Here is a 27,981-nt window from a genome sequence, read left to right on the forward strand (position 1 = left end):
GACAGACTGACCAGATGAATCTAGGTGAACGCTATGATCACTTATTGATGCCACTTATTAAATCCACTTCAATCTGTGTAGATAAAGGGGAGGAGACATGTTAAAGAATGATTTTTCAGTGGTGTAAAGTACTTGTAGTACTTTCATGTATTTTTACTTAAGTCGTTTTTGGGGGTATCTGTACTTTACTATTTATATTTTTGACAACTTTTACGAAAGAAAATTATGTACTTTTTACTCCATACATTTTCCCTGACACCCAAAAGTACTCGTTACATTTTGAATGCTCAGAAGTACAGGAAAATGGTCCAATTCACACACTTATCAAGAGAACAACCCTGGTCATCCCTACTGCCTTTGATCTGGGGGACTCACTAAACACATGCTTAGTTTGTAAATGATGTCTGAGTGTTGGAGCATGCCCCTGGCTATCTGTAAATGTAAAAATGAAGAAAATTATGCCGTCTGGTTTGCTTAATATAAGACATTTGAAACTACTTATACTTTTACTTTTGATACTTAAGTATATGTTTGCAATTACATTTACTTTTGATACTCAAGTATAACATTTGGGTACTTTTTCCACCACTGGGATTTTTAAGCCTTGAGACAATTGAGACATGGATTGTGTATGTGTGCCATTCAGAGGGTGAATGGGCAAGACAAAACTTTTAAGTGCCTTTGAACGGGGTATGGTAGTACAGTAAGTACCAGGCGCATGGGTTTAAGTGTGTCAAGAACTGCAACACTGCTGGATTTTTTACGCTCAACATTTTCCCGTGTGTATCAAGAATGCTCCACCACCCAAAGGACATCCAGCCAACTTGACACAATGGTGGGAAGCATTGGAGTGAACATGGGCCAGCATCCCTTTGGAACGCTTTCTATACCTTGTAGAGTCCATGTCCTGATGAATTGAGGATGTTATGAGGGCAAAAGGGGTTGCAACTCAATATTAGGAAGATGTTCCGAATGTTTTGTACACTCGGTGTAATAGCTGCTCTGCATCAGGCTGCGATGCCATGGAGAATAGAGAGATCAACACAACCAGAGAGAGAGAGAGAGAATAGAGCGAGACATGGAGGGAGACAAAGCAAGATAAAAGGGATGATGAGAGGAAGGCAGATAGGTTGTCCTCATCTCACCGCACAGAAGAAAGCAGTTTTCCCTCCTCTACCTCCTCCATCAGTCCAACTCTACAAACCAGACGCCCCTCCTCAAACCCAACCCAACGCCTCTCCACCTCAACCCAGCGTCCTTAGCTTCAGCCTCACCCCCACCTCCAGGAGGATTATTCAGGCTTACACGGCCGTGCTGCGACCCAGTAGAGGGAAGGACGTGGGCAGGCCGCAGCTCTGCTCTAGCCGCCTGAGCCCCTGGATACTTCTGAGCCCCAGCTCTGGCTGGGTGTGAGTCCGGCCCTCGCGGGGAATGGTAGTGGTGGCCTGGGCCTGCAGGGAGAGGGGCTCCGTGGGGAGGGTGTTGTGGTTGAGGTCCATGGTAGACAGCAGGTGCCCCAGGGAGTCCCAGCGTCGGGCAGTGGGCAGGCGGATCAGGGAGGAGTAGCCCCGCTCTGAGAACACTGTGACCGGAGGAGTCTTGGAGGTCTCAGTCTCCTGCTGCTCCAGCCTGGAGGTCCGGGAGGAGGGCTTGGTGTTGGTGCCCCCCCGGCTGTCAGCCAGCACCTCACAGTAGGGAGGAGGGGGGTCCTCCATCAGAACAGCCTCCTCATAGCAGGGGGGCTTTCCAAACATGTCCGTCTCTGGGGAGGAAACAGACAAACGTACATTATGTTAGTTTCCCTTTAACAATGTAAAGTGCGTTAGCATTGGAAAAGCTTACTATAAACCAAATCCATCATTATTATCAAATGCTACTTTACCATGGACACAGTCATATTAGGCCATGGTATTGTCAGTGTTTAGGTCTAAAGGTAGACCTTAGGCATCCTGTGGAAAGGGTTGTGTGGGTGATTATCATTGCTAAGCTGACTCCTGCTGGCTATTACATAATGTTAATGTAGCAGTACAATTCTGCTTTTACAAACTGTTATGCTGTTTTCAAATGAAACACAATACCTTGCTCTTGTTAAAGCTTTTAGAATGTATTAGTTTGGAAAGCCCCCCCTGCACTGATGCCTCAGTCATCTCAGATGGCTGACTATACATCTAAAGTTACTGATACCACTGCCAAGTCCAACTCCTACACTGACAGCTCTGCCTTTAAACTGTGAATCATGTGGAACACAGGTTGAGCGGTGAGCAGTCCATTGATGAGTACAGTAGCCTACAATAAAGGCTTCTTTGATGACTCAATTCGGACTCTGTGCATTTTGAAGTACTGAATGGCTTCACACACGTGCACACATTCACACACACAGTGTAAAGAGAGCTTAGTTCTGACAGAAACATTCAAGCCACAAGTCGGAGGTTAAATCTACTGATGTATTCAGCACAATCATCTGGATTCACTCCCTTCAAAGCTCACAAAGAGAGAACCCACAGGAACAGAACAGGTGTGACACAAAGAGAGGGACCTGTAAAAGATGGAATGAGAGTAGAGGCGAGCGGGTAGATAGACTTGTGTCTGATTCCCACTGTAGGGCCGACCCGAGCCAAGCCTGTACTAGTGTTAACTGTGAATTAGACAATTAATTTATTTTCAGGGGAAACAAATCATTGAGAGCTTGGGACTATAAGGTTCTATCTGCATTTTTTGTCCAAATGGAGTTATTGTTCTGTTCAATGTTCTCTACCCATATAGTTTTCTAAATACCCCAATTCATGTTTTTAATTAAGTTCAAAAGAATACAAGATAAAAATTGCTGACACCATTAAAACCGATAAGGGTTCAGAACTTTCTTTTTATAGATAGAGCCTTGTGTTCGTCATGTTGATTGTAATGAAAGTATCATCAATATATTATTGTTTTGGGCTTTTGATCATCCCAGAATGTAGAACATTTATTTTAACTCTGTTTTTTCTGTCTTTGAAAACAGGTATCACTGCAATTGATACATAAAACATTGTAAGCATGCTTTGATGTGACAAACAGTCAGGTAGCACGAGGCAATAACATGAAATCTGTAAAATAATTAGTGGGCGGTAAAGTACATTCAGCTGTATGAAGTGTTCACGCCCCCAGGGTTTACCATATAGGGACGACTTCCTTTTGAATTACGTCGTGTGCGGTTAGTACAGTTGAGACGTCATAGGTCATTCACGCCTGGAAACTCTAATACACTTGTGGTTTGAACAACAGAATACAAGTCAGAGATAAGGATGTGGAGCAAACGGGTGCAGTCATATCTCCTTGGACTCTGACAACTCGGTGATGAATCCAGAGGGTTGTAAATGTAGCTAGCTAAGCTAATAACAATGACACATCCTCTGACCACACCTCTGGAGTACTTTATTTGTAGTGCTTTGATAGTGCTACTTCCTCCAGTGTGGAAACCCAGGCTGATAAAGGGAGAGGTACTACTAATCATAAACTCAATTTTCCAGCCTGCATCTCTTTCAAAGACTACCCACAGCCTTTCTATACTATATAATGGGAGAACCTCAATTGCTACTCCACTCGTCCGCTCTCCTCGCCTCCTCCTCAAAACCCATTGGAGGAAGCAATGTGCTACACCCGCAATAACATCTGCTAAAAATGTGTATGTGACAAATAAAATGTGATTTGATTTGAGGAGAAGGTCAGAGAGGAGGGACCATTTGGCTTTCTCATCCAATGGGTTTTAGAGGCAAGGAGAGAAGATGCGAGGAGAATGCAGTTGAGATTCTCCCTATATATTCCAGGAAGTCATACCACTTTGCACAAAATGTTTTCCAATGGAAGAAATGTTGCTGCTCTCTAAAAACACGACAACTGATTGATGTCAAGGATATGGAATGTGTGATATGGAAATCCTCCACAGCATGTGTTGGATTCATCCAATGGCATTGAGGAATACACCACCTCAGTCATCGGCTTCATCAATAAGTGCATCGATGACGTAGTCCCCACAGTGACTGTACGTACATATCCCAACCAGAAGCCATGGATAACAGGCAACAGCCGCATCGTGCTAAGGGCTAGAGCTGCCGTTTTTAAGGAGCGGGAGACTAATCCAGACACTTATAAGAAATCCCGCTTCATGTCTTCAGACGAACCATCAAACAAGAAAAGCATCAATACAGGATTAAGATTGAATCCTACTACACCGGCTCTGAAGCTCGTCAGATGTGGCAGGGCTTGAAAACTATTACAGACTACAAAGGGAAACCCAGACGGGAGCTGCCCAGTGACGCGAGCCAATCAGACGAGATAAATGCCTTTTATGCCTGCTTCGAGGCAAGCAACACTGAAGCATGCACGAGAGCACCAGCTGTTCTGGATGACTGTGTGACAACACTCTCGGTAGCCGATGTGAACAAAACCTTTTAAACAGGTCAACATTCACAAAGCCGCTGGCCCAGACGGATTACCAGGACGTGTACTCAAAGCATGTGCGGACCAACTGTCAAGTGTCTTCACTGACATTTTCAACCTCTCCCTGACCGAGTCTGTAATACCAACATGTTTCAAGCAGACCACCAAGCGAAGGTAACCTGCCTAAATGATTACAGCCCCGTGGCACTCAAGTCGGTAGCCATGAAGTGCTTTGAAAGGCTGGTCATGGCTCACATCAACAGCATCCTCCCGGACACCCTAGACCCACTCCAATTTGCATACCGCCCCAACAGATCCACAGATGACGCAATCTCAATCGCACTCCACACTGCTCTTTCTCACCTGGACAAAAGGAACACCTATGTGAGAATGCTGTTCATTGACTACATCTCAGCGTTCAACACCATAGTGTCCACGAAGCTCATCACTAAGCTAAGGACTCTGGAACTAAACACCTCCCTCTGCAACTGGATCCTGGACTTCCTGATGGGCTGCCCCCAGGTGGTAAGAGTAGGCAACAACACGTATGCCACACTGATCCTTAACACTGGGGCCCCTCAGGGGTGTGTACTTAGTCCCCTCCTGTATTCCATGTTCACCCACGACTGGGTGGCCAAACACGACTCCAACACCATCATTAAGTTTGCTGATGACATAACAGTGGTAAGCCTGATCACCGACAACGATGAGATGGCCTATAGGGAGGAGGTCAGAGGACTGGCAGTGTGGTGCCAGGACAACAAACTCTCCCTCAATGTGAGCAAGACAAAGGAGCTGATCATGAACTACAGGAAAAGGCAGGCTGAACAGGCCCCCATTAACATCGACGGGGCTGTACTGGAGCGGGTCGAGAGTTTCAAGTTCCTTGGTGTCCACATCACCAACGAACTATCATGGTCCAAACATACCAAGACAGTCGTGAAGAGGGCATGACAAAACCTTTTCCCCCACAGGAGAGTGAAAAGATTTGACATCCTCAAAAGGTTCTACAACTGCACCATTGAGAGAACCCTGACTGGTTGCATCACCGCCTGGTATGGCAACTGCTCGGCATCTGACCGTAAGGTGCTACAGATGGTAGTGCGTACGGCCCAGTACATCACTGGAGGCAAGCTTCCTCCCAACCAGGACCTATATAATAGGCCTTGTCAGAGGAAAGCCCATACAATTATCAGAGACTCCAGTCACCCAAGTTATAGACTGTTTTCTCTGCTACCGCACGGCAAGCGGTAACGGAGCGTCAAGTCTAGGACCAAAAGGCTCCTCAACAGCTTCTAATCCCAAGCCATAAGATTGCTGAACAATTCATAAAATCGCCTATGGACTATTTCCATTGACCCACCCCCCTTGTACACTTCTGCTACTCACTGTTAGTATGTTACCTATGCATAGTCACTTCACCCCCACCTACATGTACAGATTACCTCAACTAGCCTGTACCCCCGCACACGGACTCGGTACCGGTGCCCCCTGTATATAGCCTCGTTATTGTTACGGATCCCTATGGAACTTTCATTACGCACACCTGTCCCTATTCCCACTGATTAGTATGTGTATAAGTGTGCCCTTTGGTTTCCATTGGGCTGTCCATTATTGTTACAATGTGCGTGTGAGTACCAGTGCTGTGTGTTTTGGCTTTTATGCCATTGTGGATTTCGCAGATGATTATGGGTCTCGTCCCGTGTGTTAATCATTGTGCGCGTGTGTTATTTATTTGAGGTTGTCCTCGCTCTTTTGTTTGGGTTTCAACCCTGTGTTTTTGTATAGTGTTTGTTTGGTCTTCGTCCCTGCGTGCTTTACAAGGCACGCCATAATTTGGGTACAATACAAAACCCTATTACGCATTCCTGCGCCTGTCTCCCGAATAATTTATGCCGACGTGACAGTTGTTATTCTTATTGTGTTACTTTTTATTTTAGTCTACTTGGTAAATATTTTCTTCTTCTTGACCTGCACTGTTGGTTAAGGGCTTGTAAGTAAGCATTTCAAGGTAAAGTCTAAACTTCTTGTATTCGGCACATGTGACAAATAAAGTTTGATTTGAAGTGTTGTCACGGTGGCACTGATGTACAGCTATGTACAGTTGCCTTTAAACAGCTTGGAAAATTACAGAAAATGATGTCATGGCTTTAGATGCTTCTGATAGGTTAATTGACATCATTTGAGTCAATTGGAGGTGTACCTGTGGAAGTATTTCAAGGCCTACCTTCAAACTCCGTGCCTCTTTGCTTGACATCATGGGGAAATCAAAAGAAATCAGCCAAGACCTCAGAAAAAGAATTGTGGACCTCCACAAGTCTGGTTGATCCTTGGGAGCAATTTCCAAATGCCTGAAGGTACCACCACGTTCATCTGTACAAACAACAGTACGCAAGTATAAACACCATGGGACCACACAGCCATCATACCGCTCAGGAAGGAGACGCGTTCTCTCTCCTAGAGATGAACGTACTTTGGTGCGAAAAGTGCAAATAAATCCCAGAACAACAGCAAAGGACCTTGTGAAGATGCTGGAGGAAAGAGGTACAAAAGTATCTATATCCACAGTAAAACGAGTCCTATATAGCGAAATAACCTGAAAGGCCGCTCAGCAACGAAGAAGCCACTGCTCCAAAACAGCCCTAAAAAAGCCAGACTATGGTTTGCAACTGCACATGGGGGCAAAGATTGTACTTTTTGTAGAAATGTCCTCTGGTCTGATGAAACAAAAATAGAACTGTTTGGCATAATGACCATCGTTATGTTTGGAGGAAAAAGGGGGAGGCTTGCAAGCTGAAGAACACCATCCCAACGGTGAAGCATGGGGGTGGCAGCATCATGTTGTGGGGGTGCTTTGCTGCAGAAGGGATTGGTGCACTTCACAAAATGGATGGCATCATGAGGGAGGAAGGTTATGTGGATATATTGAAGCAACATCTCAAGGCATCAGTCAGGATGTCAAAGCTTGGTCGCATATGCATCTTCAATGACCCCAAGCATACTTCCAAAGTTGTGGCAAACTGGCTTAAGGACAACAAAGTCAAGGTATTGGAGTGGCCATCACAAAGCCCTGACCTCAAGCCAATAGAAAATTTGTGGGCAGAACTGAAAAAGCGTGTGCGAGCAAGGAGGCCTACAAACCTGACTCAGTTACATCAGCTATGTCAGGAGGAATGGGCCAAAATTCACCCAACTTATTGTGGGAAGCTTTTGTAAGGCTACCTGAAACGTTTGACCCAAGATAAACAATTTAAAGGCAATGCTACCAAATACTAATTAAGTGTACATTCCTGGCCAAAAGTTTTGAGAATGACACAAATATTAATTTTCACAAAGGCTGCTGCCTCAGTTTGTATGATGACAATTTGCATATACTCCAGAATGTTATGAAGAGTGATCAGATGAATTGCAATTAATTGCAAAGTCCCACTTTGCCATGCAAATGAACTGAATCCCCAAAAAACATTTCCACTGCATTTCAGCCCTGCCACAAAAGGACCAGCTGACATCATGTCAGTGATTCTCTCGTTAACACAGGTGTGAGTGTTGACGAGGACAAGGCTGGAGATCACTCTGTCATGCTGATTGAGCTCGAATAACAGACTGGAAGCTTCAAAAGGAGGGTGGTGCTTGGAATCATTGTTCTTCCTCTGTCAACCATGGTTACCTGCAAGGAAACACGTGCCGTCATCATTGCTTTGCACAAAAAGGGCTTCACAGGCAAGGATATTGCTGCCAGCAAGATTGTATCTAAATCAACCATTTATCAGATCATCATGAACTTCGAGAGCGGTTCAATTGTTGTGAAGAAGGCTTCAGGGTGCCCAAGAAAGTCCAGCAAGCACCAGGACCGTCTCCTAATGTTGATTCAACTGCGGGATCGGGGCACCACCAGTACAGAGCGTGCTCAGTAATGGCAGCAGGCAGGTGTGAGTGCATCTGCATGCACAGCGAGGCGAAGACTTTTGTAGGATGGCCTGGTGTCAAGAAGGGCAGCAAAGAAGCCACTTCTATCCAGGAAAAACATCAGGGACAGACTGATATTCTGCAAAAGGTACAGTGATTGGACTGCTGAGGACTGGGGTAAAGTCATTCTCTCTGATGAATCCCCTTTCCGATTGTTTGGGGCATCCGGAAAAAAGCTTGTCCGGAGAAGACAAGGTGAGCGCTACCATCAGTCCTGTGACATGCCAACAGTAAAGCATCCTGAGACCATTCATGTGTGGGGTTGCTTCTCAGCCAAGGGAGTGGGCTAACTCACAATTTTGCCTAAGAACACAGCCATGAATAAAGAATGGTACCAACACATCCTTCGAGAGCAACTTCTCCCAACCATCCAGGAACAGTTTGGTGACGAACAATGCCTTTTCCAGCATGATGGAGCACCTTGCCATAAGGCAAAAGTGATAACTAAGTGGCTCGGGGAACAAAACATTGATATTTTGGGTCCATGGCCAGGAAACTCCCCAGACCTTAATCCCAGTGAGAACTTGTGGTCAATCCTCAAGAGGCGGGTGGACAAACAAAAACCCCCAAATTCTGACAAACTCCAAGCATTGATTATGCAAGAATGGGCTGCCATCAGTCAGGATGTGGCCCAGAAGTTAATTGACAGCATGCCAGGGCGGATTGCAGAGGTCTTGAAAAAGAAGGGTCAAAATATGCAAATATGCAAATATTGACTCTTTGCTTCAACTTCATGTAATTGTCAATAAAAGCCTTTGACACTTATGAAATGCTTGTAATTATACTTCAGTATTCCATAGTAACATCTGACAAAAATATCTAAAGACACTGAAGCAGCAAACTTTGGAAATTAATATTTGTGTCATTCTCAAAACTTTTGGCCACGACTGTACATGCCCTGTATGTGTCCACATATTCACAACGAATTACACTATAGTTTTTATGATCTCTTTTTCCACCACACATTGATAATGCCCTGCTCTGGTCTCTAATATTAGCCCCAGCCACTATATGTATGAATAACAATGACTTCCATACGGTAATAATGGAGGCCCAGAACACTGGGAGATGAAAGGAGTGTTTCATGTGCTGCGCCAGGCGGCTGTTTGTTTCCAGTGTCAGCAATACCTCCAAACCTAGAGAGGGCCACAGGTGCAGAGGGCTGGAAGGGCCGTGGAGGAGTATGGAGGGTGGTGGAATGGCGGGGGGGCAAGGCTCAGGGACTATCCAGAGGGGAGCCACCTTCATTGGGGACAGGATTGCTAATCTCATTTTATGTCCTGGAGCTATAATGACATTTGGGGGAGAGTATCCCCATTTTTCTACCACTCTGAGGTGCACCCCTTAACCAGCCTGTCCTTTCTACCTTGGTACTGAGTTCCTCTGTCTGGCTGTTGTGCTTGCTAGCCCTCTCTATTTCAGTGGCTGCTGCTAGCCTACCTTTCACGCCACTGACTGTCACGCCGTTAGCGCCTACTAAGTGTCGATCTGCTAGCAGTCTCTGCTGTGCTGCCAACTCTGCCACTGCTCTGCCCACACACCGCCTACGCTACAGCGCTAACTGTCACCATGTCACCCACGAAGGAACACAGCTACAGATACAACAAGAGCCTACAGCAAACCTTCATAGTCACTGCTGTCATGCCTGTAGCATGTAATGTACAGAAAACTGCAGTTCTCTCCTGGGTTATGCTCTTTGTGTGTTTATATTGCTCTCATATTGAACTGGAAAAGGAGCTGTAAAGAGGTTGCATGGTAAATATCAGAAACAAAGAGCTAAATCAAAAAAATATATATTTGTCACATGCGCCAAATACAACAGGTGTAGACCTTATAGTGAAATGCTTACTTACTTACTAACCAACAATGCAGTTTTAAGAAATAGAAGTGTTTGGTAAAAAAATATATAAGTAAAAAAACAAAAATAACAAATAGTTAGAGTTGCAGTAAAATAAGAGTAGCGAGGCTATATACACAGTGTACCGGAACAGACTCGATGTGCGGGGGCACAGGTTAGTTCGAAGTAATTGAGGTAATATGTACATGTAGGTAGAGTTAGTGACTATGCATAGATAATAACCAGAGAGTAGCAGCAGTGTAAAAGAGGGCGTGGGGGTGGGGGGGACAATGCAAATAGTCTGGGTAGCCATTTGATTAGCAGTTCAGGAGTCTTATGGCTTGGGGGTAGAAGCTGTTAAGACACTTCTTGGACCTAGACTTGGCACTCCGGTGCCGCTTGCAATGCGGTATTAGAGATAACAGTCTATGACTAGGGTGGCTGGACCATTTTTAGGGCCTTCCTCTGACACCGCCTAGTATAGAGGTCCTAGATGGCAGGAAGCTTGGCCCCAGTGATGTACTGGGCCATACGCACTACCCTCAGTATGTGCGTTGCGGTCGGAGGCCAAGCAGTTGCCATACCAGGCAGTGATGCAACCAGTCAGGATGCTCTCGATGGTGCAGCTGTAGAACCTTTTGAGGATCTGAGGACCCATGCCAAATCTTTTCAGTCTCCTGAGGGGGAATAAGCTTTATTGTGCCCTCTTCACCACTGTCTTGGTGTGTTTGGACCAGTTTGTTGGTGATGTGGACACCAAGGAACTTGAAGCTCTCAACCTGCTCTGTTACAGCCCTGTTAATGAGAATGGGGGTGTGCTCGGTCCTCCTTTTCCTGTAGTCCACAATCATCTCCTTTGTCTTGATCATGTTGAGGGAGAGGTTGTTGTCCTGGCACCACACGGCCGTGTCTTTGACCTCCTGCCTATAGGCTGTCTCATCGTTGTCGGTGATCAGGCCTACCACTGTTGCGTCGTCGGCAAACTTAATGATCCTGTTGGAGTCGTGCCTGGCCATGCAGTCATGGGTGAACAGGGAGTACAGGAGGGGACTGAGCACGCACCCATGAGGGGACTCCATGTTGAGGATCAGCGTGGCAGATGTGTTGTTACCTACCCTTACCGCCTGGGGGCGGCCCGTCAGGAAGTCCAGGATCCAGTTGCAGAGGGATGTCTTTAGTCCCAGAGTCTTTAGCTTAGTGATGAGCTTTGAGGGCACTATGGTGTTGAACACTGAGCTGTAGTCAATGAATAGCATTCTCACATAGGTGTTCTTTTTGTCCAAGTGGGAAAGGGAAGTGTGGAGTGCAATAGAGATTGCATCATCTGTGGATATGTTGGGGCGGTATGCAAATTGGAGTGGGTCTTGGGTTTCTGGGATAATGGTGTTGATGTGAGCTATGACCAGCCTTTCGAAGCACTTCATTGCTACAGGCGTGAGTGCTACGGGTCGGTAGTCATTTAGGCAAGTTACCTTACTGTTCTTGGGCACAGGGACTATGGTGGTCTGCTTGAAACATGTTGGTATTACAGACTCAGTCTGGGACAGGTTGAAAATGGCAGTGAAGACACTTGCCAGTTGGTCAGTGCATGCTCGGAGTGCACGTCCTGGCAATCCATCTGGCCCTGCGGCCTTGTGAATGCTGACCTGTTTAAAGGTCTTACTCACACCGGCTACGGAGAGTGTGATTAAACAGTCGCCTGGAACAGCTGATGCTCTCATGCATGTTTCAGTGTTGCTTGCCTCGAAGCGAGCATAGAAGTAATTTAGCTTGGTTGAAGTGTGTATGATTCAAAGTACTGCAGTCTAATCTTAGTCATAGTGCGTGCGTGCGTGCATCAGTGTGGTAGAATATTCAAAGCCGTAAAGAAAAGTACTCTGTCGGTACATTACCTTGAGGGGAGGCCCAGCTGCCCTGTGGGAGGGAGTGAAGAATGTGCAGCGGAGGGGAGAGGGTCAGCGGGGGGCAGAAATGGAGGGGCTCTCTGGTGGGGGGTTCCCTTCCCAACACCCCTGGGCCCAGGCACTCCAATGGCTCCATCTCCAAGGCCCTCAGACACTGCTCCCTCAGCGTCTCCTCCCTCCTCTTCTTCAGATGCCGCTGGATGAAGCTACAGAAGCAGCACAGCATGACGATGAGAGCCCACACCAGCCAGAACCCAGCAAAGCAGGCCAGGAAGGTGTACGTGCCCTGGGACATCACCATGGTGATGAGAAACTAGTTGACTTGGCACTACCGAGGTGCGTGAAATGAGGAGCCAACTGGACTGGAGATACGTTAAATCAAATAGCACCGACTGTCACTGAGGAGATGGGAAAACATTTAAGTTAAAGACAGGGCTCCCGTCTCCAGAGGAGTTTGGTTGAATGTGTAGTATTCTGTTTATGTAGTCATCTTATATCAGTGTGACAGCTGATGTCTCAGATCAGCCCTGATGACAGTGTACATGATCCCTGTTAAAATGACCGGCTGTCCAGTGTCTTCATACCCACACAACAACACCCACACCAACAATACTGTCTCAGAGGCGCTTCTGTAGTCCAAAGGCCAGGTGTGATCAGTTGATTTCCAGCCTGCTAGTCACTGCAGATCAGATGTCCTATGGTTCTTTATAGGTAAAACAAGGTGATCTACATTCTCACTGCAAAACTCATTGTCTAAATCCCATCCACTGTCCACGTATCCTGAAAAAACACAGCTTAATGAAAACACAAATAAACACAGAGCACTGCTCCTCCTTCCCACTGAGATTGAAGGCCTGCTCTTCTCCCCAGCAGGCAGACTGAGAGGGCCCTCTGAGGGGTGAGGTCTGGGTGGGAGTCAGGCAGAGCAGTGCCACGTGACGCCCCTGGTCCGTCCCACAGCTGCCTCCTCCAGGACACAGGGCAAGGCCCAGGGGTTCCGTACACTCTTGCGGAGTTCTGAGCGGTTCCGTGGGGTTCTACTTGGTTCCGCGTCCCCCCTCTGGCACCCTGATCCCCAGACTATGGGTTCCGATGGGTTCTGGCACCTCAGAACTCCAGAGGACTCACAACGTCACGCTGCTCAACAAAGGGAGAGAGGGAGGAGAGAGGGCAGAGGGGACAATCATTATCAATTATGAAATACGCCCCAAAAATGGGCCTGTCTGGTAAGTGATCTCAAATGTTCAAGCATCATTATGATGGTGACCTCAGGGGGTGAGTATCAGTTTCACACATCAGAGAGGAAGGAGCAGAACCCTACATGGATCTCATGGGGAAAACAGGGCCCTTTGTGTGGGCCCCAATACTGCTGACCTCAACATAGCAGGTCATTCTCTGTCCCCACATGCCACACCCACACTCAGGGTGCACTAGCTGGGACAGTACTCAATGGAATCACTGGACCTGACCAGAAATCATAGTTATAACTAGGCCATGATGTTTTTTCCCAACCAGGAAAAAAATATGGAAATACTCTGGATCTTAGTAGCTCCTAACTAGGGCCCAGAGTTCTAACTGGTCAGGTTACATGGTCAGGAAAAACTCCAGGCCCTATATACTGAATCTTATAGACTGAGTTGTTGATACCTCTAGTAAACGTTCTAGTCGTACCGCTCTCCTCACTATCACATCATCACATTAGAGCATTTGTAATCAGGCCTTGGCCTCCATAGACCCACAAATTAATAACACTAGACTCTTATTGTCATGACTTTCTTAGAGGTGGATAAATTCCTTCCTTTACAGGTCATTGGCCTTGCTCTTTTATCTTGTATATCTCTGATAATTATCATACTTTAACACCCAGAGGTGGCATAATGCATGTCATTTGAGAAATGGATGGATGACTTATAGAATGGTGGTCAGGAAGGAGAAAGAGTGATTCCCCTCATAACATCTCCAAACCTATGGAAACAATGGAAGTGTCTTTTCCCTTTCTCTGATGTTACTACCTGGCACACCTCCTGACTGTGACTCATCATGATCATGGATAGGGCTGGAGTAAGAAGCTGTGGATTGGTAAGGTTACACCACTCTACCCCAAGCTTCCTAGATTCCTCTCCTTAATCTCTCCTCTTACCTCCTTCTCCTCAGGTAGTTTATTGGAGGGTGACTGACACAAGCTGTCATCACATTTCACTTAATATACAGTATGACTAGTCCAATCTCAGCGTGCGGGCCCTGCCCCGGTGCAATCTACACAAGCGTTAATGGCTGATAGACACCTATATTACCCATTTGAGTCACGCACTGTAAAGCATTGACACCTATTCTCATGTAATAACCCAACATAGCTGTTCACTGAAACCCTTATTACGATTCTGCCATTTGTTGGTTTGACTATTCTCTGATTATTACACTGTAGTAGCCTAATACTGTTATGTCTTAATACCTATTACATCTTGATATACAGTACATGCAAATGCATTATATTCAATATCAAACATCCCACAAAAAAGGTAAATATTTAGAAGTTCATTAATTTGGAGAGGTAATAATATGCAGATGTCCATGCTTGGAGAAACCACCCTGCATGCACCTGATGCCAACATAAACAGCTTTCCTATTGACTGATACTCGCCTTGCTGGAGTATTTGTCTGTACACTGTAAAAAATTTTTTGAAATTCAGTCAAAATTACTTGTTTTATTAGCCAAGTCAACTAAAATTGCTAAATTTGTGTCACACCCTGATCTGTTTCACCTGTCCTTGTGATTGTCTCCACCCCCTCCAGGTGTTGCTTGTTTTCCCCAGTGTATTTATCCCTGTGTTTCCTGTCTCTCTGTGCCAGTTCATCTTGTATGTTCAAGTCAACCAGTGTGTTTTTCCCCGTGCTCCTGCTTTTCTATTCTCTTCTACTAGTCCTCCCGGTTTTGACCTTTGCCTGTTTTCTGGACTCCATTCCCACCTGCCTGACCACTCTGCCTGCCCTGACCTCGAGCCTGCTTGCCATTCGGTACCTATGGAACTCTGAACTGGTTTGGACCTTTTGCCTGTCCACGACCATTCTCTTGCCTACCCTTTTTGGATTGTCAATAAACATCTTGGACTCTAACCATCTACCTCCTGTGTCTGCATCTGGGTCTCGCCCCCATAATTTGTTGAGTTGACAAAAAATGTTACATTAATTTGCTTTCAACCAGTGGTAGAAAAAGTACCCAATTGTCATACTTGGGTAAAAGTATAGATACCTTAATAGAAAGTTACTCAAGTAAAAGTGAAAGTCACCTAGTAAAATACTACTTGAGTAAAAGTCTAAAAGTATTTGATTCTAAATAAACGTAAGTATCAAAAGTAAATGTAATTGCTAAAATATACTTAAGTATCAAAGTAAAAGTGTAAATAATTTCAAATAACTTATATTAAGCAAAGCAGATGCACCATTTCTTGTTTTTAAAATGTATGGACAGCCAGGGGTACACTTCAACACTAAGATGTCATTTACAAACGATGCATTTGTGTTTAGTGAGTCTGCCTGAATGCAGTTGTACAACTTCCGCATTTAACCCAACCCCTCTGAATAAGAGAGGTGCGGGGGGCTGCCTTAATCGACGTCCACATCATCGGCGCCCGGGGAGCAGTTGCAGGTTAACTGCCTTGCTCAAGGGCAGAACGGCAGATTTTCCCACCAGGGATTCGAACCAGCGACCTTTTGGTTGCTGGCCTAACGCTCTTAACAACTACGTTACCTGCAGTTGTGTTGACTAAAAATATCAAGTTAAGATAACTACAACGTGGGGCCTCCCGAGTGGTGGAGCGGTCTAAGGCACTGCATTGCAGTGCTAGCTGTGTCACTACAGATCCTGGTTCGATTCCAGGCTGTGTCGCAGCTGGCCCTTGACTGGGAGACCCATGAGGCGGCGCATGTCCGGGTTAGGGGAGGGTTTGGCACGCTGACATGGTCGCCAGGTGTATAGTGTTTCCTCCGACACATTGGTGCGACTGGCTTTCGGGTTAAGCGAGCATTGTGTCAAGAAGCAGTGCGGCTTGGCGGGGTCGTGTTTCGGAGGACACACGCCTCTCAACCTTCACTTCTCCCGAGTTCGTACGGGAGTTGCAGCGATGGGACAAGACTGTATGTAACTACCAATTGGATATCATAAAAATTGGTGAGAAAAGGGGTAAAAAAATAATACAAAAAATGTATAATAAGATGACTACAATGTATGAAATTGTCTTACGTTAACTTATGAAATCAAGTTGAATCAGCTAAGAACTATGTGCTTACTTAGAAATTCAACCAAGAAGTCAAACCAACTGAAGCTACATAACAGTAGTGTTGACTGAATTTTGTTTTGTTTAAACAGACAGCTCTGTGCATTCAAGATGTAAATACTTCTTACAAATACAAGTAGTGATGAAATCAATCTCTCCTCTACTTTGAGCCAGGATAGATTGGCATGCATATTATTCATGTTAGCTCTCCGTGAACATTTGTTGGCCAGCCATGCTGCCCTGTTATGGGGCAATTGTAATTTTCCTAAGTCCCTCTTTGTGGCTCCTGACCACACAACTGGACAGTATTTGTATTTATTAAGGATCCTCATTAGCAGCGGTCGGAGGCCGAGATGTTGCCATTCCAGGCAGTGATGGTACCAGTCAGGATGCTCTCGATGGTGCAGCTGTAGAACTTTTTGAGGATCTGAGGACCCATGCCAAATGTTTTCAGTCTCCTGAGGGGGAATAGGTTTTGAATAGGTTTTCAGTCTTTACAACTGTCTTGGTGTGCTTGGACCATGTTAGTTTGTTGGTGATGTGGACACCAAGGAACTTGACGCTCTCAACCTGCTCCACTGCAGCCCCAACGATGAGAATGGGGGTGTGCTCAGTCCTCTTTTTCCTGTAGTCCACAATCATCTCCTTTTGTCTTGATAACGTTGAGGGAGAAGTTGTTGTCCTGGCACCACACGGCCAGGTCTCTGACCTCCTCCCTATAGGCTGTCTCGTCATTGTCGGTGATCAGGCCTACCACTGTTGTGTCATCGGCAAATTTAATGATGGTGTTGGAGTCGTGCCTGGCATGCAGTCATGAGTGAACAGAGAGTACAGGAGGGGACTGAGCACGCACCCCTGAGGGGCCCCTGTGTTGAGGATCAGCGTTGTTACCTACCCTCACCACCTGGGGTGCGGCCCGTCAGGAAGTTCAGGATCCAGTTGCAGAGGGATACGATAACAACACCCACCCGTAGCACACGTTCCAGCAGGTATATCTCACTGATCATCCCCAAAGCCAACACCTCATTTGGCTGCCTTTCCTTCCAGTTCTCTGCTGCCAGTGACTGGAACGAATTGCAAAAATCGCTGAAGTTGGAGACTTTTATTTCCCTCACCAACTTTAAAATCAGCTACCTGAGCTGCTTACCGATCGCTGCAGCTGTACATAGTCCATCTGTAAATTGCCCACCCAATCTACCTACCTCATCCCCATACTGTTTTTATTTTATTTACTTTCCTGCTCTTTTGCACACCAGTATTTCTACTTGTACATCATATGCTCATTTATCACTCCAGTGTTAATCTGCTAAATTGTAATTATTCGCTCCTATGGCATATTTATTGCCTATCTCCTCATGCCTTTTGCACACACTGTATATAGACTTTCTTTTTTTTCTACTGTGTCATTGACTTGTTTATTGTGCTATTGGCTTGTTTATTGTTTACTCCATGTGTAACTCTATGTTGTTGTCTGTGTCACACTGCTTTGCTTTATCTTGGCCAGGTCGCAGTTGTAAATGAGAACTTGTTCTCAACTAGCCTACCTGGTTAAATAAAGGTGACATTTTTAAAAAATTATAAAAAAGGGAGGTGTTTAGTCCCAGGGTCCTTAGCTTAGTGATGAGCTTTGAGGGCACTATGGTGTTGAACGCTGAGCTGTAGTCAATGAACAGCATTCTCACATAGGTGTTATTTTTGTCCAGGTGGGAAAGGGCAGTGTGGAGTGCAATAGAGATTGCATCATCTGTGGATCTGTTGGGGCGGTATGCAAATTGGAGTGGATCTAGGGTTTCTGGGATAATGGTGTTGATGTGAGCTTTCAAAGCACTTCATGGCTACAGACGTGAGTGCTACAGGTCGGTAGTCATTTAGGCAAGTTACCTTAGTGTTCTTGGGCACAGGGACTATGGTGGTCTGCTTGAAACATGTTGGTATTACAGACTCAGACAGGGAGAGGTTGAAAATGTCAGTGAAGACACTTGCCAGTTGGTCAGCGCATGCTCGGAATACACGTCCTGGTAATCTGTCTGGCCCTGCTGGTTTGTGAATGTTGGCCTGTTTAAAGGTCTTACTCACATTGGCTGCGGAGAGGGTGATCACACAGTCTTCTGGAACAGCTGATGCTCTCATGCATGTTTCAGTGTTACTTGCCTCGAAGTGAGCATAGAAGTAATTTAGCTCGTCTGGTAGGGATGTCTTTAGTCCCAGAGTCTTTAGCTTAGTGATGAGCTTTGAGGGCACTATGGTGTTGAACACTGAGCTGTAGTCAATGAATAGCATTCTCACATAGGTGTTCTTTTTGTCCAAGTGGGAAAGGGAAGTGTGGAGTGCAATAGAGATTGCATCATCTGTGGATATGTTGGGGCGGTATGCAAATTGGAGTGGGTCTTGGGTTTCTGGGATAATGGTGTTGATGTGAGCTATGACCAGCCTTTCGAAGCACTTCATTGCTACAGGCGTGAGTGCTACGGGTCGGTAGTCATTTAGGCAAGTTACCTTACTGTTCTTGGGCACAGGGACTATGGTGGTCTGCTTGAAACATGTTGGTATTACAGACTCAGTCTGGGACAGGTTGAAAATGGCAGTGAAGACACTTGCCAGTTGGTCAGTGCATGCTCGGAGTGCACGTCCTGGCAATCCATCTGGCCCTGCGGCCTTGTGAATGCTGACCTGTTTAAAGGTCTTACTCACACCGGCTACGGAGAGTGTGATTAAACAGTCGCCTGGAACAGCTGATGCTCTCATGCATGTTTCAGTGTTGCTTGCCTCGAAGCGAGCATAGAAGTAATTTAGCTTGGTTGAAGTGTGTATGATTCAAAGTACTGCAGTCTAATCTTAGTCATAGTGCGTGCGTGCGTGCATCAGTGTGGTAGAATATTCAAAGCCGTAAAGAAAAGTACTCTGTCGGTACATTACCTTGAGGGGAGGCCCAGCTGCCCTGTGGGAGGGAGTGAAGAATGTGCAGCGGAGGGGAGAGGGTCAGCGGGGGGCAGAAATGGAGGGGCTCTCTGGTGGGGGGTTCCCTTCCCAACACCCCTGGGCCCAGGCACTCCAATGGCTCCATCTCCAAGGCCCTCAGACACTGCTCCCTCAGCGTCTCCTCCCTCCTCTTCTTCAGATGCCGCTGGATGAAGCTACAGAAGCAGCACAGCATGACGATGAGAGCCCACACCAGCCAGAACCCAGCAAAGCAGGCCAGGAAGGTGTACGTGCCCTGGGACATCACCATGGTGATGAGAAACTAGTTGACTTGGCACTACCGAGGTGCGTGAAATGAGGAGCCAACTGGACTGGAGATACGTTAAATCAAATAGCACCGACTGTCACTGAGGAGATGGGAAAACATTTAAGTTAAAGACAGGGCTCCCGTCTCCAGAGGAGTTTGGTTGAATGTGTAGTATTCTGTTTATGTAGTCATCTTATATCAGTGTGACAGCTGATGTCTCAGATCAGCCCTGATGACAGTGTACATGATCCCTGTTAAAATGACCGGCTGTCCAGTGTCTTCATACCCACACAACAACACCCACACCAACAATACTGTCTCAGAGGCGCTTCTGTAGTCCAAAGGCCAGGTGTGATCAGTTGATTTCCAGCCTGCTAGTCACTGCAGATCAGATGTCCTATGGTTCTTTATAGGTAAAACAAGGTGATCTACATTCTCACTGCAAAACTCATTGTCTAAATCCCATCCACTGTCCACGTATCCTGAAAAAACACAGCTTAATGAAAACACAAATAAACACAGAGCACTGCTCCTCCTTCCCACTGAGATTGAAGGCCTGCTCTTCTCCCCAGCAGGCAGACTGAGAGGGCCCTCTGAGGGGTGAGGTCTGGGTGGGAGTCAGGCAGAGCAGTGCCACGTGACGCCCCTGGTCCGTCCCACAGCTGCCTCCTCCAGGACACAGGGCAAGGCCCAGGGGTTCCGTACACTCTTGCGGAGTTCTGAGCGGTTCCGTGGGGTTCTACTTGGTTCCGCGTCCCCCCTCTGGCACCCTGATCCCCAGACTATGGGTTCCGATGGGTTCTGGCACCTCAGAACTCCAGAGGACTCACAACGTCACGCTGCTCAACAAAGGGAGAGAGGGAGGAGAGAGGGCAGAGGGGACAATCATTATCAATTATGAAATACGCCCCAAAAATGGGCCTGTCTGGTAAGTGATCTCAAATGTTCAAGCATCATTATGATGGTGACCTCAGGGGGTGAGTATCAGTTTCACACATCAGAGAGGAAGGAGCAGAACCCTACATGGATCTCATGGGGAAAACAGGGCCCTTTGTGTGGGCCCCAATACTGCTGACCTCAACATAGCAGGTCATTCTCTGTCCCCACATGCCACACCCACACTCAGGGTGCACTAGCTGGGACAGTACTCAATGGAATCACTGGACCTGACCAGAAATCATAGTTATAACTAGGCCATGATGTTTTTTCCCAACCAGGAAAAAATATGGAAATACTCTGGATCTTAGTAGCTCCTAACTAGGGCCCAGAGTTCTAACTGGTCAGGTTACATGGTCAGGAAAAACTCCAGGCCCTATATACTGAATCTTATAGACTGAGTTGTTGATACCTCTAGTAAACGTTCTAGTCGTACCGCTCTCCTCACTATCACATCATCACATTAGAGCATTTGTAATCAGGCCTTGGCCTCCATAGACCCACAAATTAATAACACTAGACTCTTATTGTCATGACTTTCTTAGAGGTGGATAAATTCCTTCCTTTACAGGTCATTGGCCTTGCTCTTTTATCTTGTATATCTCTGATAATTATCATACTTTAACACCCAGAGGTGGCATAATGCATGTCATTTGAGAAATGGATGGATGACTTATAGAATGGTGGTCAGGAAGGAGAAAGAGTGATTCCCTCATAACATCTCCAAACCTATGGAAACAATGGAAGTGTCTTTTCCCTTTCTCTGATGTTACTACCTGGCACACCTCCTGACTGTGACTCATCATGATCATGGATAGGGCTGGAGTAAGAAGCTGTGGATTGGTAAGGTTACACCACTCTACCCCAAGCTTCCTAGATTCCTCTCCTTAATCTCTCCTCTTACCTCCTTCTCCTCAGGTAGTTTATTGGAGGGTGACTGACACAAGCTGTCATCACATTTCACTTAATATACAGTATGACTAGTCCAATCTCAGCGTGCGGGCCCTGCCCCGGTGCAATCTACACAAGCGTTAATGGCTGATAGACACCTATATTACCCATTTGAGTCACGCACTGTAAAGCATTGACACCTATTCTCATGTAATAACCCAACATAGCTGTTCACTGAAACCCTTATTACGATTCTGCCATTTGTTGGTTTGACTATTCTCTGATTATTACACTGTAGTAGCCTAATACTGTTATGTCTTAATACCTATTACATCTTGATATACAGTACATGCAAATGCATTATATTCAATATCAAACATCCCACAAAAAAGGTAAATATTTAGAAGTTCATTAATTTGGAGAGGTAATAATATGCAGATGTCCATGCTTGGAGAAACCACCCTGCATGCACCTGATGCCAACATAAACAGCTTTCCTATTGACTGATACTCGCCTTGCTGGAGTATTTGTCTGTACACTGTAAAAAATTTTTTGAAATTCAGTCAAAATTACTTGTTTTATTAGCCAAGTCAACTAAAATTGCTAAATTTGTGTCACACCCTGATCTGTTTCACCTGTCCTTGTGATTGTCTCCACCCCCTCCAGGTGTTGCTTGTTTTCCCCAGTGTATTTATCCCTGTGTTTCCTGTCTCTCTGTGCCAGTTCATCTTGTATGTTCAAGTCAACCAGTGTGTTTTTCCCCGTGCTCCTGCTTTTCTATTCTCTTCTACTAGTCCTCCCGGTTTTGACCTTTGCCTGTTTTCTGGACTCCATTCCCACCTGCCTGACCACTCTGCCTGCCCTGACCTCGAGCCTGCTTGCCATTCGGTACCTATGGAACTCTGAACTGGTTTGGACCTTTTGCCTGTCCACGACCATTCTCTTGCCTACCCTTTTTGGATTGTCAATAAACATCTTGGACTCTAACCATCTACCTCCTGTGTCTGCATCTGGGTCTCGCCCCCATAATTTGTTGAGTTGACAAAAAATGTTACATTAATTTGCTTTCAACCAGTGGTAGAAAAAGTACCCAATTGTCATACTTGGGTAAAAGTATAGATACCTTAATAGAAAGTTACTCAAGTAAAAGTGAAAGTCACCTAGTAAAATACTACTTGAGTAAAAGTCTAAAAGTATTTGATTCTAAATAAACGTAAGTATCAAAAGTAAATGTAATTGCTAAAATATACTTAAGTATCAAAGTAAAAGTGTAAATAATTTCAAATAACTTATATTAAGCAAAGCAGATGCACCATTTCTTGTTTTTAAAATGTATGGACAGCCAGGGGTACACTTCAACACTAAGATGTCATTTACAAACGATGCATTTGTGTTTAGTGAGTCTGCCTGAATGCAGTTGTACAACTTCCGCATTTAACCCAACCCCTCTGAATAAGAGAGGTGCGGGGGGCTGCCTTAATCGACGTCCACATCATCGGCGCCCGGGGAGCAGTTGCAGGTTAACTGCCTTGCTCAAGGGCAGAACGGCAGATTTTCCCACCAGGGATTCGAACCAGCGACCTTTTGGTTGCTGGCCTAACGCTCTTAACAACTACGTTACCTGCAGTTGTGTTGACTAAAAATATCAAGTTAAGATAACTACAACGTGGGGCCTCCCGAGTGGTGGAGCGGTCTAAGGCACTGCATTGCAGTGCTAGCTGTGTCACTACAGATCCTGGTTCGATTCCAGGCTGTGTCGCAGCTGGCCCTTGACTGGGAGACCCATGAGGCGGCGCATGTCCGGGTTAGGGGAGGGTTTGGCACGCTGACATGGTCGCCAGGTGTATAGTGTTTCCTCCGACACATTGGTGCGACTGGCTTTCGGGTTAAGCGAGCATTGTGTCAAGAAGCAGTGCGGCTTGGCGGGGTCGTGTTTCGGAGGACACACGCCTCTCAACCTTCACTTCTCCCGAGTTCGTAAGGGAGTTGCAGCGATGGGACAAGACTGTATGTAACTACCAATTGGATATCATAAAAATTGGTGAGAAAAGGGGGTAAAAAAAATAATACAAAAAAATGTATAATAAGATGACTACAATGTATGAAATTGTCTTACGTTAACTTATGAAATCAAGTTGAATCAGCTAAGAACTATGTGCTTACTTAGAAATTCAACCAAGAAGTCAAACCAACTGAAGCTACATAACAGTAGTGTTGACTGAATTTTGTTTTGTTTAAACAGACAGCTCTGTGCATTCAAGATGTAAATACTTCTTACAAATACAAGTAGTGATGAAATCAATCTCTCCTCTACTTTGAGCCAGGATAGATTGGCATGCATATTATTCATGTTAGCTCTCCGTGAACATTTGTTGGCCAGCCATGCTGCCCTGTTATGGGGCAATTGTAATTTTCCTAAGTCCCTCTTTGTGGCTCCTGACCACACAACTGGACAGTATTTGTATTTATTAAGGATCCTCATTAGCAGCGGTCGGAGGCCGAGATGTTGCCATTCCAGGCAGTGATGGTACCAGTCAGGATGCTCTCGATGGTGCAGCTGTAGAACTTTTTGAGGATCTGAGGACCCATGCCAAATGTTTTCAGTCTCCTGAGGGGGAATAGGTTTTGAATAGGTTTTCAGTCTTTACAACTGTCTTGGTGTGCTTGGACCATGTTAGTTTGTTGGTGATGTGGACACCAAGGAACTTGACGCTCTCAACCTGCTCCACTGCAGCCCCAACGATGAGAATGGGGGTGTGCTCAGTCCTCTTTTTCCTGTAGTCCACAATCATCTCCTTTTGTCTTGATAACGTTGAGGGAGAAGTTGTTGTCCTGGCACCACACGGCCAGGTCTCTGACCTCCTCCCTATAGGCTGTCTCGTCATTGTCGGTGATCAGGCCTACCACTGTTGTGTCATCGGCAAATTTAATGATGGTGTTGGAGTCGTGCCTGGCATGCAGTCATGAGTGAACAGAGAGTACAGGAGGGGACTGAGCACGCACCCCTGAGGGGCCCCTGTGTTGAGGATCAGCGTTGTTACCTACCCTCACCACCTGGGGTGCGGCCCGTCAGGAAGTTCAGGATCCAGTTGCAGAGGGATACGATAACAACACCCACCCGTAGCACACGTTCCAGCAGGTATATCTCACTGATCATCCCCAAAGCCAACACCTCATTTGGCTGCCTTTCCTTCCAGTTCTCTGCTGCCAGTGACTGGAACGAATTGCAAAAATCGCTGAAGTTGGAGACTTTTATTTCCCTCACCAACTTTAAAATCAGCTACCTGAGCTGCTTACCGATCGCTGCAGCTGTACATAGTCCATCTGTAAATTGCCCACCCAATCTACCTACCTCATCCCCATACTGTTTTTATTTTATTTACTTTCCTGCTCTTTTGCACACCAGTATTTCTACTTGTACATCATATGCTCATTTATCACTCCAGTGTTAATCTGCTAAATTGTAATTATTCGCTCCTATGGCATATTTATTGCCTATCTCCTCATGCCTTTTGCACACACTGTATATAGACTTTCTTTTTTTTCTACTGTGTCATTGACTTGTTTATTGTGCTATTGGCTTGTTTATTGTTTACTCCATGTGTAACTCTATGTTGTTGTCTGTGTCACACTGCTTTGCTTTATCTTGGCCAGGTCGCAGTTGTAAATGAGAACTTGTTCTCAACTAGCCTACCTGGTTAAATAAAGGTGACATTTTTAAAAAATTATAAAAAAGGGAGGTGTTTAGTCCCAGGGTCCTTAGCTTAGTGATGAGCTTTGAGGGCACTATGGTGTTGAACGCTGAGCTGTAGTCAATGAACAGCATTCTCACATAGGTGTTATTTTTGTCCAGGTGGGAAAGGGCAGTGTGGAGTGCAATAGAGATTGCATCATCTGTGGATCTGTTGGGGCGGTATGCAAATTGGAGTGGATCTAGGGTTTCTGGGATAATGGTGTTGATGTGAGCTTTCAAAGCACTTCATGGCTACAGACGTGAGTGCTACAGGTCGGTAGTCATTTAGGCAAGTTACCTTAGTGTTCTTGGGCACAGGGACTATGGTGGTCTGCTTGAAACATGTTGGTATTACAGACTCAGACAGGGAGAGGTTGAAAATGTCAGTGAAGACACTTGCCAGTTGGTCAGCGCATGCTCGGAATACACGTCCTGGTAATCTGTCTGGCCCTGCTGGTTTGTGAATGTTGGCCTGTTTAAAGGTCTTACTCACATTGGCTGCGGAGAGGGTGATCACACAGTCTTCTGGAACAGCTGATGCTCTCATGCATGTTTCAGTGTTACTTGCCTCGAAGTGAGCATAGAAGTAATTTAGCTCGTCTGGTAGGCTCGTGTCACTGGGCATCTCTCGGCTGTGCTTCCCTTTGTAGTCTGTAGTAGTTTGCAAGCCCTGCCACATCCGATGAGCATCGGAGCCAGTGTAGTATGATTCGATCTTAGTCTTGTATTGACGCTTTGCATCTAGTCAAACATCTAATCAAATGGCTACCCAGACTATTTGCATTGCACCGTCCCCCCCCCTTTACATTGCTGCTACTCTCTGTTATTATCTATGCATAGTCACTTTAATAACTCTACCTACATGTACATATTACCTCAATTACCTCGACTAACCGGTGCCCCTGCACATTGACTCTGTAACGGTACCCAATGTGTATAGCCTCACTATTGTTATTTTACTGCTGCTCTTTGTTTATTTGTTACTTTTATTTCTTATTCATATTTTTTTTTCTTAAACTACATTGTTGGTTAGGGCTTGTAAGTAAGCATTTCACTGTAAGGTCTACACCTGTTGTATTCGGCGCATGTGACAAATATAATTTGATTTGAGTCATCCGTATACATAGACACACTGGCTTTACTCAAGGCCAGTGGCATGTCATTAGTAAAAATGTAAAAAAGTAAGGGGCCTAGACAGCTGCCCTGGGGAATTCCTGATTCTACCGGGATTATGCTGGAGAGGCTTCCATTAAAAAACACCTCTGTTGTGTTAGACAGATAACTCTTTATCCACAATATAGCAGGGGGTGTAAAGCCATACCACATACATTTTTCCATCAACAGACTATGATTGACAATATCAAAAGCCGCACTGAAGTCTAACAAAACATCTCCCACAATCTTTTTATAATCAATTTCTCAGCCAATCATCAGTTATTTGTGTAAGTGCCATGCTTGTTGAATGTCCATCCCTATAAGCGTTAGCGTATAGCATTGTATCTGGTGAAACACAGAACTGAACATTACTGAGTGAACTGCCAGTTTAGAAACTGTCAAAAAAAAGCTCACATGAGTAAGATACAGATTGAAGCATCATGTTCCCTACTGAAATCTATATTATATCATTTCAAAGACTTAGTCATTTCTGAAATGTGTAATTTTCAAAGCAGTTGCTTCTACTGTATAGGAAGTTGACACAATTTAAAATTAAGGCAGCCTGGTAACAAACTTTGGTAACTTGAAAAAACGAACAGTTTTGTTTTTCTGACTAGAAAATATTTGTCCTCTCTTAGGAATTTGTCAAAACCACGTGTGTAGCTTTATTAGCACAACTAATACAAATATCAGTTGAAGCACATTGTTGTTCACTCAACAAGTTATTCAATCCAAATGTGTCGATTCCATTTGATTAAATTAACTCCACAAGTAATCCGGATTGGATTTGACATTAAATGTTAGAGCAGCCAGGTAACAAACTTTGGTAAACTGAATCAACAAATAACATGTACACTCACACTTTAAATGTTTTGTATAATCTATCTTGGAATGATAATGCCAGTGCCAAGCTTCACCAAAACGCATACGAGATGGACAATTAAAATGATGCAACACTTGTGACATAAAAACCTAATTGTCTTCTTTCTTTCGCATGTGCACCTGATGAATGTCAGGTAGGGAGACAGCGCGCCATTTCCATAAAATCTGACCATAAAAATGTAAATACAATTCGTTGTTTACCTTTGTTGCCAGGACGTGTCCTAGCTTCCTGATGGATCAGAAACACGACTCGCTCCGTTCCATTGAAATGTCAGCTGAGCGCACAGTTTATGACAGCAAGGAAATAGGTAAACCAAGGTGTTTCGGGTGTATTTATCAATAAAGTAAATACAGATTTCATAAAGTATTTTATGTTCCCTTGACCGCAATTTGAGTGATGCTACGCCTCCTTTCCACGCTAATTTCCTCTGGTTTCTAAGTATCGCCTTTAATGAACGATGTGCGGCAATCATGAGCGCGGTGTCGTGTTTAGTAATGAGGTCTGAATTATACCGTAGACTAGACCGTAGAGTAGACTGTAGTCTACATTCACCTTGGCAACCTGGCTCCTCCCTTCCTATCTATTTGTCGTATAGTCAGTCAATCTCTTCTCATTTCTCTCCATCGTAATCATCGTGACCCACACAATCAATGCGGATAGGGGTTTTCCAAGGACGCAGGACACAAGTGCGTAATTGTTGTTGCATTGTGGCTGAGGGGAAAGCGCACAAGTAGGCTACATTGAAAAGGTTAGAGTTTCA

The 27,981-nt window shown here is 45.3% G+C and overlaps 1 protein-coding gene across 1 annotated transcript; it reads right to left on the minus strand.

Annotated features, from left to right (window-relative positions):
* Window positions 1-609: 609 nt before the first annotated feature.
* LOC106568070 (proline-rich protein 7) lies at window positions 610-27,947 on the minus strand. Its single transcript, XM_045692775.1, has 5 exons — window positions 27,422-27,947; window positions 19,314-20,462; window positions 12,854-12,903; window positions 12,112-12,436; window positions 610-1,762 (listed from the first exon to the last, which is right to left on the minus strand). The coding sequence occupies exons 2-5, from the start codon at window positions 19,624-19,626 to the stop codon at window positions 1,302-1,304; spliced, it is 1,149 nt and encodes a 382-aa protein (XP_045548731.1). The 5' UTR covers window positions 19,627-20,462; window positions 27,422-27,947; the 3' UTR covers window positions 610-1,301.
* Window positions 27,948-27,981: the final 34 nt, after the last annotated feature.

This window comes from Salmo salar, chromosome ssa13, assembly GCF_905237065.1.
Source record: "Salmo salar chromosome ssa13, Ssal_v3.1, whole genome shotgun sequence".
Taxonomy (NCBI): domain Eukaryota; kingdom Metazoa; phylum Chordata; class Actinopteri; order Salmoniformes; family Salmonidae; genus Salmo; species Salmo salar.